General features: G+C 49.7%; 1 protein-coding gene across 1 annotated transcript; it reads right to left on the bottom strand.

Annotated features, from left to right (window-relative positions):
* Positions 1-469: 469 nt before the first annotated feature.
* LOC115643604 (olfactory receptor 52M1-like) lies at positions 470-10,803 on the bottom strand (the record flags this gene model as incomplete). Its single annotated transcript, XM_030547613.1, is given in 5 exon segments — positions 470-490; positions 1,035-1,304; positions 9,939-10,279; positions 10,282-10,734; positions 10,737-10,803. Coding segments are annotated over 5 exon segments (1,152 nt in total), but the record flags the coding sequence as incomplete, so codon positions are not given.
* Between the last annotated feature and the right edge of the window lie 1,236 nt (positions 10,804-12,039).

Genomic DNA, 12,039 nt, shown 5'->3' with positions numbered 1-12,039 from the left:
AGAATAAAGTCTTTTCGTGACCCAGGTGTCCGGCTGCCGGGATGTCATGGGCCAGCTTCATAACACCGCGACGACGGCCACCCGCTCAAACGTGATGAGAAAGGCTCCAGGGTCATCGCCGGGGCCCATCTTCATCAGCCGGTTCGGGGAGGTGGGCCGTGGGGCCCCAGCTGTGCCTCCTAGCTGGGGTTCCCAAGGTCGGGACAGCGCCGCCGCAAGCTGCTGGATACATTGCCGCTGGAAATCCTGGTGCTGGGTGACCAGGTCCTGAACCAGCTGGTGCAGTTGGGTTCCTAGCTGCTCAACGACCTGTTGTTGCTCTTGGAGCTGGGCGGCCTGCTGCTCCTGTTGCTGCTGCGACTGGGCCGCCTGCTCTCGCTCCTGGTTCTCTGTCACAAGAGCGAAGAGTTGTGACAGATCCATCTCTCGGGAGGGAGGTCTCTCTCCCCTAGCCCCCTTTTCACCGGTGTCAAGAGCCCGCGCCCACATCCTGGGAGAAGGCACCACATGTAAGGGTCCGGTGTGGGGGCTCAGCCCTCTCGGGCGCGCTGTGAGCCAGGCCATCTCGCTACATGAGTTGGGTGAGTTGTCGCCTTAACCTGGTGAAGCAGAAAACAGTCAGGAGCTCAGGCCCTCAGGCTGGGGCTGAGCAAACAAACAGGATAGAAGCCCGGGCCCTTGGGCAGGGCGGGGCAACAAGCAGTTCAGGGCTCAGTCCTTTAGGCAGGGACTGAGCAAACAAATAGTCTATTAGCCCGGGCCCTTGGGCAGGGCGGGGCAACAAGCAGTTCAGGACTCAGGCCCTTCTCAGCCCAGCAAGAGGGGGAGTCTGGCACCCCTGGAAGGGTGGCAGGGGGGACGCAGGCCCTCCCACTCCATTGTGTCCCAGTCCGGGGCCCTAACAGCGGCAGGCAGTCTGCTGCTGTGTCAGTGGGGATCCTGACTGCAACACACTGACATTGGTTTGGGGTCTCCTGGAGCCAGACTAGGGTTGGCTAACCCTGGGCCACTTCCAATCTCCCTCTCATTGGTACCTGTGTATCACCCGCTTCTTCCACGGTGTCCCACACCATGGACTCCTCCGGATACTGAGCGCTGGGTAAGCGGGGCTGGTCCTCGGGATACCGGGCGCAGGGATGTTCAAGTAGCTTCTCAGGATATCGAGCGAAGGGCAGGCTCGGCCAGTCCTCCTCCAGGAAGCGAGCACGAGGCAGGCTCGGCCAGTCCTCCTCCGGGTAGCAAGCACGAGGCAAGTGTTCCTCAGGGTAGCGAGCATGGGGCAGACTCAGCCAGTGCTCCTCCAGCTAGCGAGCACAGGGCAGACTCGGCCAGTGCTCCTCAGGATAGCGAGCACGAGGCAGGCTTGGCCATTGTTCCTCAGGGTAGCGAGCGCGAGGCAGGCTCGGCCAGTGCTCCTCAGGGTAGTGAGCACGGGGCATGCTCGGCCAGTGCTCCTCAGGGTAGCGAGCACGGGGCAGGCTCGGCCAGTGCTCCTCAGGGTAGCGAGCACGAGGCAAGTGTTCCTCAGGGTAGTGAACATGGGGCAGACTCAGCCAGTGCTCCTCAGGGTAGCGAGCATGGGGCAGACTTGGCCAGTGCCCCTCAGGGTAGCAAGCACGAGGCAGGCTTGGCCATTGTTCCTCAGGGTAGCGAGCGGGAGGCAGGCTCAGTCAGTGCTCCTCAGGGTAGCGAGCACGGGGCAGACTCAGCCAGTGCTCCGCAGGGTAGCGAGCACGGGGCAGGCTCGGCCAGTGCTCCTCAGGGTAGCGAGCGCGGGGCAGGCTCGGCCAGTGTTCCTCAGGGTAGCGAGCACGGGGCAGACTCGGCCAGTGCTCCTCAGGGTAGCGAGCACGAGGCAGGCTCGGCCAGTGTTCCTCAGGGTAGCGAGCATGGGGCAGACTCAGCCAGTGCTCCGCAGGGTAGCGAGCACGGGGCAGGCTCGGCCAGTGCTCCTCAGGGTAGCGAGCACGGGGCAGACCCGGCCAGTGCTCCTCAGGGTAGCGAGCACGGGGCAGGTTCAGCCAGTGCTCCTCAGGGTATCGAGCACTGGGCAGACTCGGCCAGTGCTCCTCAGGGTAGCGAGCACGGGGCAGACTCGGCTCAGCGGGGGCTATGGCACCAGCATCTGTCCTTTCTGGCAGCCAGCGGCCAACTAAGCGCTGGGGCTGGGCCTTTATACTTCCTGTCCCACCCCTTGACTTCCAGGGGGTGGGAACAGGTGGCGGTGGCTCCGCCCACTTCAGCGTTTGTTCTGGATCGGCCCTCTTGGGTGCAGCTGGGAGCCAGGCCACCTTGCTACACTAACTATCACCATACTGTGCAGCATCTTTCAATGAAAGATCTTGAAAAGTCCTAGCAAAGCAAAGTAATTATGAACATGTCCCCACTATACAGATAGGCAAACAGAGGCACAGGGAGAAGTGTAATTTCCCCCTCCCTCTCTACTTTTCCCAGCTACATAAACAAGCCCTGGCTCAGGGCCCCTTCCCCACCCACCCTGAGAACTGCTGATGAGGAAGGTTTATGGCAACAAATTGGTGCAGAGAAATGCATCATGTGTAATGCAATGAGTAATAGATATGGATGGGTTTACTAACAGTGGGTGTTTCTATTGCTTAATAAGGTTTTTTGGGTGTTGTAGCAGATGTAGGCGTGTACATACTAACCCAGGGGTCGGCAACCTGTGGCTCGCGGCTGGGCCGGGCCAGTTTGTTTACCTGCCGCGTTGCAGGTTCAGCCGATCGTGGCTCCCACTGGCCTCGGTTTGCCGTCCCAAGCCAATGGGGGCTGCGGGAAGCGGTGCAGGCGAGGGATTTGCTGGACGCAGCTTCCTGCCACTACCATTGGCCTGGGATGGCGACCAGCTGCCAGTGGGAGCCGCGATCGGCCGAACCTGCCAACGCAGCAGGTAAAGAGACTGGCCGGCCTGGCAGGGGGCTTACCCTGACGTGCCACGTGCCAGAGGCTACCGACCCCTGTACTAACCTAAACAAAACAAGTGCGTTGGAATGAAATCAGAGCTTACTGGACAGTTGGATCCAGGGGAACAAGTATCACAATAAAATAGCCTGTACTCATATCTGCCTCTGGCTCAATCTGCTTTTTTTCTTCTAACAATTGGGACCTTTTGATAGCAACTAGCTAGAAATAATAAATAATTATCTCCGTTTAATGCATGGAGAGGCTGTGCCCAAGATCACCCAGTGAATCCGTGGCAGAGCTGGGTCTATTCACTTCCAGCTCCCTGATGTCTGATGACTCTTTATTTCTAGTTAAATGACTTGGGCCTGTCATAGTATAATTCCCAAATCTGGACCTTAGCGTCCAAAATATGGGTACTAGTATGAATTTCCCTAAGCTTAATTACCAGCTTAGATCTGATAGGCTCCCACCAATCAGGACTTATGTAGAGCACCTGATAGACTCTGGTCTCCCCAAACCCTTCCCTGGGGACCCCAAGACCCAGATTCCTTGAGTCTTACAACAAAGGGAAATAAACCATTCCCTTCCTCCTCTTTACCTCCTCCCAGATCTTTCCTGCCCTGGGTACCCTAGGAGATCATCGTGATTCAACTCCGTGAATCTAACACAAAGAGGAAATTTACCTTTCCCTCCCTCAGGGCAATACAGATTCAAGCTCCTTGAATGTGACACAGGCCATGTCTACATCTAAAATTTTGCAGCGCTGGTTGTTACAGCTGTATTAGTACAGCTGTATAGGGCCAGCGCTGCAGAGTGGCCACACTTACAGCAACCAGCGCTGCAAGTGGTGTTAGATGTGGCCACACTGCAGCGCTGTTGGGCGGCTTCAAGGGGGGTTCGGGGAACGCGAGAGCAAACCGGGAAAGGAGACCAGCTTCCCCGCGGTTTGCTCTCGCGTTCCCCGAACCACCCTGCAAACCGCAGGGAAGGAGACCTGCTTGCTCGGGGGTTCGGGGAACGCGAGAGCAAACCGGGAAAGGAGACCAGCTTCGCCGCGGTTTGCTCTCGCGTTCCCCGAACCACCCTGCAAACCGTAGGGAAGGAGACCTGCTTGTTTGGGGAACGCGAGAGCAAACCGGGAAAGGAGACCAGCTTCGCCGCGGTTTGCTCTCGCGTTCCCCGAACCACCCTGCAAACCGTAGGGAAGGAGACCTGCTTGTTCGAGGAACGCGAGAGCAAACCGGGAAAGGAGACCAGCTTCGCCACGGTTTGCTCTCGCGTTCCCCGAACCACCCTGCAAATCGCAGGGAAGGAGACCTGCTTGTTCGGGGAACGCGATAGCAAACCGGGAAAGGAGACCAGCTTCGCCGCGGTTTGCTCTCGCGTTCCCGGAACCACCCAGCAAACCTCAGGGAAGGAGACCTGCTTGCTCGGGGTTCGGGGAACGCGAGAGCAAGCTGGGGAAGGAGACCAGTTTGATTACCAGAGGCTTCCTCAGGTATGCTGGGATACCTGCTTATTCCACGGAGGTCAAGAAAAGCGCTGGTAAGTGTCTATACTTGATTACCAGCGCTGGATCCTCTACACCCGAGACAAAACGGGAGTACGGCCAGCGCTGCAAACAGGGAGTTGCAGCGCTGGTGGTGCCCTGCAGATGTGTACACCTCCTAAGTTGCAGCGCTGTAACTCCCTCACCAGCGCTGCAACTTTCTGATGTAGACAAGCCCACAAAGAGGAATCTTATCCTTCTCTTTCCCTTCTCCCCACCAATTCCCTGGTGTACACAGATTCAGTTCCTTTGAGCCTTAACTAGGAGAAAAAAATCAAACAGGTCTTAAAGCAAAGCTTTTAATAAAAAAAAGAAAGAAAAAAGTAAAAGGTTTATCTCTGCAGTTTAGATGGTAAACATTATAGGGTCTTTTAGCTTATAGAAAATGGATAAATAGCCTTATCCAGAAAAAAAACAATTTAAACTATTTCCAGCAGACTACACATTTGCAAATACAGAAAAACAATGTAAAAGCCTATATTGTCTTTCTACCGCTGTACTTACAATTGGAAACAGAAGATTAAAGAGCCTGGAGATTCGTGTGGTCACTCTCAGAGCCCAGAAAGAAAACAGACAAAGAACAAAGAACTCACACCCAAAACTCCCTCCACACAGATTTGAAAGTATCTTTTCTCCTGATTGGTCCTCTGGTCAGGTGTTTCAGGTCACTGTTTCTTAACCCTTTAAAGGTGAAAGAGACATTAACCCTTAGCTATCTGTTTATGACAGGGCCAAATCCTCCTATGGTGTAAGTGGGTGCCACCCCACTGAAATCAGGGGAGATCTTGTGCACTATATAAACCAGTGGAGAGAGAGCACTAGGCCTTTGTGCTGCTGCAGGGACTGTACAAGCCTGATGTGAGAGAGACTAGCCCTTCCTGCTGCCTCAGTTTCCTCATTTGTAAAAGGGGGATACTTCCTGGGAGTAATAAGCAATAGTCTGTGAAGCACCAATCAACAGTGAACTCTGTGTCCATGTGTCACCATGCCTCAGTGGGACACAGCTGAGGATGCCAAATTCAGGACCAACTGCTGAGAAATAGGGCAGATTCACCCCAAACTGTGGTTATTCTATCATTAAATTATACCAAGTCAGTAACAAGAGGAAACTTCTGTCTCACCACCCTGGCTAACAGAAACCAAAAAAACAGTCTCCTTAGGCATCCCAGCCCTTGGCTCACCGCTGGGACACTGGAGTGTATGATGAGGGGTTACTGAAAGCTGGTTTAATCAGATACAGGCTCCTTCCAATCCCAAGAGATCAGTGGCATAGCCAGGCCATATAGAACTCAGATCTTACTCAATGATCACACAGCTCCCAATCCTTTAGCAATTAAAAACTAAAGGGTTAATAAGAAAAGAAAAGAAGAGCTATAAATGGTTAACAGATCAGATACATTCAAGTGATTTTTCAGTGTGCAGAGATCAGGACCACAGCAGTGATGGAATAAACTGCTAGCTTGCAAGTCTCCCTGGAACCACCCGATCAGGTTGGGGGTTATCAGTCCTTGTTCAGAACTTCCTTGTTAGAAATCCAATCCAGAGAAATGTGGCAGGAAATGAAGACAAGATGGAAATGTCTTGGGGGTCCTTCTATATCCTCTGCTCTGTGCATGGAATTTTACTGTCCCATACAAAGCTCATAGCCCCTGGAAAGTTCATGGAAAGTTACTGGCCCAAGTTGGAGTCCAGGGTCACATGAGCATGTCACATGTCCTGAAGTGCTTTGATGACCCACAAGGGCAGCCATTGCCCAAATTCTTGCTGAGGTGTGTTTTTTCTACAGCCCGTTGTGAGAGCTAAGTGTCCTGGAAAGCCATCAACACAGATCTTTCTGGCCTTCATGTAAATGCTATCTGTGTGGTGTTACCCAAGCATACAACACAGGTATAAGATACAAGTCTATGGCCAATAACACTGCTCTACAGCCAAAATGCTTCTGAAATAAATGTAGTCCAACTTTACTAATTCTGGGTCACTGAGAACGAAAATGATGCTTTAAATTGTTGATTGGCTCTAGTTTTCAAGATATGCTATTGGATCAGTATATACGACCCTTGACTTGGGAATGGCGGAGGATAAGTGAGTTATAAAGGGAAGGGATCTCAATTTAAACCAGAAATGACTAAAATACATCTTTAACTGGATCTATGAATAAATCTATGACTGGGTTTGGACAGTACTTGCTTTTGAGGCAAAACAATGAATGATGCAATCTGAAGCTGGTATTGCATCATACATGATATGAATTGCATCATGTTATTCCTAGAAGTCATGGATGATGCAATCATAACGAAGCTTACATCACTCTGCTGAACAAATTGCCCTATATCAGCTCTAGAAATCATACAGTGTCATGCTCTCTTCTTTGTCAGTGTTTGATTTTGCAAAGGGACACATTTCTGTTTAGCCAAAGTGAGCAGAGATGCCTCGTACTTGTGTGAACAGTGCAGATAACTTCTGCTATGTTTGTGGTGAAGTAACTTTTGCATCACAAAAGCACAGTATAACCACTATGGTTAAGAAAGCCTATCACCTTTATTTTGGCTGCAAAATTGGAGATCAGGACAAGAGGTGGGGCCCACACATATGCTGCAACACGTGTGCAAAAAATCTTCGCCAGTGGTTGAACAGGAAAAGGAAATCTATGCCTTTTGCAGTGCCAATGATTTGGAGAGAGCCAACAGATCATGCCAGCAATTGTTACTTCTGCATGGTGCCTCCAGTTGGGAAAGGTGTGTCAAAGAAGAAAAAGTGGACTGTGCATTATCCAAACATTCTATCAGCTATACGCCCAGTAACCCACGGAGAAGGACTGCCATTTCCTGGTTCACCAGAATCCTTCTCACTTGAGTCAGACGAGGAAGAGGAAGAGGATGAAACTTCTGGTCCTGAACCATCAATGTCACAGGACCCACATTTTCTCCCATCTTCCTCCTCTGAACCACACCTCATAACACAAGGTGAACTGAATGATCTTGTCAAGGATTTGGAACTACCCAAGAGTAAGGCAGAGCTGTTGGGCTCCAGATTACAGCAGTGGAATCTCTTGGCAGGTGATGTTAGGGTTTCCATGTTCCGTGACTGTCAAAAGGATCTTGTCCCATTCCCCTGCTCCTATCCCTGTTACCACCTCTATCCCTGTTGTTAACCCCAGGATGCATCAGCATATTCCAATAAAACCCAATGGCCAAAACCTTCACATCTTAGTAACCTACTGAATTACTGTTCAAAATACATATATTTTAAACTCCAAAATATTTCATATTAGCGGGTGGTTAAGTAAAAAACAAATAAAACAGCAGTAATAGCACCAAAGGCTTTCTCTCCAAATATGCCCCAAAATGCACAACTGTATGGTTCTATAAAAGTCCATACTGGGGTAAATATAATGGCCTCCCCTAAACTCTTCAGTGTAACAAATAAAGTAGGCCCTTACTGTTATTTAATCAAGCAATTGGTAAATAAGCAAACATACCCAAAGGGCTTGCTCCACCACAGAAATGTATGCCTGTACTGGATTGCTCCCAGTAACTAATAATTTAACCTATTGCAACATTGCAACATGTTCCTTCCTATGCGTTTAATGCTGCTGCCTTCCAAAAAAAATGTGCTATTATTCAGTCAGCAAATATGCTACAAGCCTTCTCAAAAACAAAATGTGTTAACATTTCAATAAACCCTGCTCAATGCTACTATAAAACTGTCAGGTTCACACTGCCCTTATCTGGCTTCCAGGTTACCTCTATATACCCTAATTGCTCAAAAAAAGCCACTATTAGGTTAGCACAGCAGAGGGCCTGGGCTTCCCCTAAAAATAAAAAAAAGCTTGGCCAAACACTTATGGGATGGTGCCAAAAGCATGGCTGCTGTTTGAAACATTGACATGCTACGAGGAGAGGGAGAAGACAGGTCATAAAGGGATAAGCTACTGAATTTACAAATATGGCTTTTGGGGAGAAGCTAAGGCAGCACATAATTTCCAAACATCCCGTGAATATGATCAATATTATGATTAATAGGACTAATATTTTTACAACATGAGCAATATAACCAAGAAGTGAATAAGTGTCCATTAGGCTTGTCCGAAGGGCACAGGCAATATCAGTTCAAGCACAATCAGCAGGTAGTTCAGTAGCCAGGTGGAAGGCATTCATTCTTCAAATGAATTCTTCTTGGCTTCCAAAATCTGCATTCAGAGATGCTCAGCCTGGGCTCCCGGGGTAGCTGTATCACATGGTCCCAATTTATCCAGGTGGTTAGTCCAGTTAGTAGGTATTGTTGGGTGTCCAGTTACATTAAGCCGATGCATAGCTGGTATATGGATCTGATAAGTGAAGTTTCCCAGCTGCAAGGAAAAGTCTCCTGGTCCAAATCCCACCCACTACACACGCCTTCCACCCTCCAGAATCTGGCCATTAAGCACGGCCAATCTCTCCCAGCAAATTTTATTTCCCTGTTCCACCCAGTGCTGAGGGGGTACTGGTTCTGAACACTGCAGGGGTAGTGGTTCCTGTGGCCAGCCCTTCCAGGTACTTCTCTGTCCCACCCATGCAAGACCCATCTGTGGGTAGGATACCTCGGATCCCATTAGAAATCATATGTCATTATTTGTTATTACTACTTGAAAAATGGGTTCTTGGGACCATTTCCACTTACATCCACCCCCAAACCCTGGCTGTAAAAGGATGGCTGAGGTCCATTCTCCTTTAGCCACTCCCCTGATAGTAAGAGTACACCAGCCCAGTGTGCAGTCTGCCAAAATTGTCTGCCAGGTGGCTCTCAAGGGCCAATACACTTTTAATTAATTTGCTACATTGGTACCCTCCAGCCCAGATGGCCATAAACCCCAGGTAGTATCCTGCAAGGGGTATTAGATGGTTGGTGAGGGAGGAGGGTTAGCTCAGTGGTTTGAGCATTAACCTGTTAAACCCATGGTTGTAAGTTCAATTCCTAAAGAGGGCCACTTAAGGATCTGAAGCAAAATCAGTACTTGATCCTGCAAGTAAAGGTAGGAGGCTGGGCTTGATGATCTTTCAGGGTCCCTTCCAGCTCTATGAAATAGGCATATAGTATGATACCCTCCAGTGGCTGTATTTGGGTCCCAGATGCTGTATGTGTGTGCTTTTGAGACACAGCAATGTTCAGGTCTGTGATGGGCTGGATCACAGAAACCCCATGGGATCTGCCACCTGATGTGCCAAGACTACTTCTGCCTCTGCTTTCCTGCCCTGGCAGCTTAGGACTTCAGTGTCCTGCCTGGTTTGAGACAGACTAACTAGCCAGGACAAGGGGGTGTCAGGTGTCCAATTATCAGCAATTAGAAAGGTGGCAACTCTATAAGTTAATGAGTTGTGCACAGATGAATTCCTCAGTTTATCAGGCTTACACAGCACAGTAAGGCAAGGAAAGAGTTGAATGTCTCTTTGACTGGCCAGTCAGTGATTCAGGGAAGGGAGCCCAGCACTGTGTCACCAGTCAGCTCAGCACGGAACTTGGTCTGAGAGCCAGAACACCAGGAGAAAACTTTAGTTTCTTTATAAGTAAAGAGTGGGAGCAGCCTGTCCCGGATCTGTTTGGTCCTCACCCCATAGATGATGGGATTTAGCATGGGGGGCACCAGGAGGTAAACATTGGCCATGAGAACATGGAAATGCAGGGGCACATTGTGGCCAATCTGATGTGTGAGAGAGGAGAAGACAGCTGGGATGTAAAAGGATAAGATGGCACAAAGGTGGGAGCTGCAGGTCCCAAAAGTTTTGAGCCGGGCATCCTTTGTGGGGAGACTGAAGATGGCCCTGAGGATCAGGCCAGCTTCACCATGGCTATGTGCTCACAGTATGAGTGGGGGATGATATTGGTTCTACAATATGGCCACTGCCTCACCAGGAAAGGATGGGGCAGCATGAGCATGAAGCCACGCAGAACCACGGCCAGTTTGATCTTGGCCACCACAGGGTTTGTCAGGATGATGGAATGTCTCAGAGGATCACAGATGGCCACATAACGATCAAAAGCCATGGCCACAAAGATCCCAGACTCCACTGATGTGAAGCAGTGAATGAAGTACATCTGGGTGAGGCAGGCACTAAAACCTATCTCCCTGGAATTGAACCAGAAGATGCTCAGTGTTTTGGGCAGGATGGAAGTAGACAGGATCAGGTCAGTGACAGCCAGCATGCAGATGAAATAGTACATGGGTATATGGAGGCTCAGCTCCATATTTACAATGAACAGGATGCTGATGTTCCCCAAATGGCTATGGCGTAAGTGACAGAGAAGGGGATGGAGATCCATACATGGGCCACCTCCAGGCCAGGAATGCCCAGCAGGATGAATGTGGAGGGGTTGGTGAAGTCGGTTGTGTTGGAATCTGACATGGAGTAGGGAAGAAGGTATATAACTCTGAGGCAGAACCCTGTAACCAGCATCTAATGTACATTCCCCTGAATTTCTTTCTGTGTTCAGGCTCTAGGGTGATGGCTGCAGTACAAATGCCTGTTGGAGAGACAAAGTTAATATGAGACACAACATGCACTACTGGAGGCTGTTCTCATGGGTGAAGCAGATTAATTGCTCTTCACACACAGGAAGATGACATTTTCATTACTCAGATAAATGAATTGTGAACAACTGACCCTACTAATGTCAATTCCATATTTTATGGTTCTCCATGCATCAATAATTCCTACACATCTTGGTGTGTAAAATCTTTAAAGGAACCAGCAGGAAACATGAGTGTGGATACTGGTTATCCATCATTGTTCCTTAGGGCTTGTCTATACTGCGAAGTTTTTTCACCCAAAGGCAGCTTTTGGTGAAGAAACAGTGGAGGTGTATACTCTGCAAAGCCACTTTCAATGACTGAACTCCTCTGTTTCAGTGAGATTAAAAAAACACCTTGACAAAAGTTGTAAGGCTTTTTAATCTAAAGTTTTGTTACCAAAGTGCCAGTGTAGACACTTGCACTTGATTTTATCACAGTAATAGGCCTTCAGAAGGTATCCCGCAATGCCCATCCTGACCACTCTGGTCAGACGTTTCAGCTCTGTTACCCTGTTTCCAGTTAAACATCTTCTCCCCACCCCCTAAAGTCCTGGGAAATTTGAAATTCCTCTTCATGTTTGCTCGGCGTGGAGAGCTCACATCACATGTTCCCAGATAACCATGATGAATCCACGCAGCAATTGCCCTCCCACTTGGACCACTTCAGAACTGCTGGATCTACTCAGTATTTGGGGATAGGAAGCTGTGCAGTCCCAGTTGTGCTCCAGATGTAGCAAATTTGATGCCTATGGGCCGATTTTGCTCAGCTTGTGGGAAAAGGGCTATGCTTTGCAGAGCAAAGGTGAAGGAGCTGCGGTAGGCATACCAGAAGGCAAGGGAGGCAAATGGTTGCTCCAGTGCTGTGACCCAGACCTGCCGTTTTTATAAGGAGTTGGACGCTATCCATGGAGGTGACCCCACCTCAATAGCCAAGAACCCTGTGGATTCATTGGTGGGGCTGGAACTGACAGAAACTTGACTTAATCCAGAGGAGGAAGTCATCTATGAAGAATGAAGGTAGA

The sequence above is a fragment of the Gopherus evgoodei genome, unplaced genomic scaffold (genome assembly GCF_007399415.2).
Source record: "Gopherus evgoodei ecotype Sinaloan lineage unplaced genomic scaffold, rGopEvg1_v1.p scaffold_64_arrow_ctg1, whole genome shotgun sequence".
Lineage (NCBI taxonomy): Eukaryota > Metazoa > Chordata > Testudines > Testudinidae > Gopherus > Gopherus evgoodei.
This window is presented reverse-complemented; position numbering and strand designations above follow the sequence as displayed.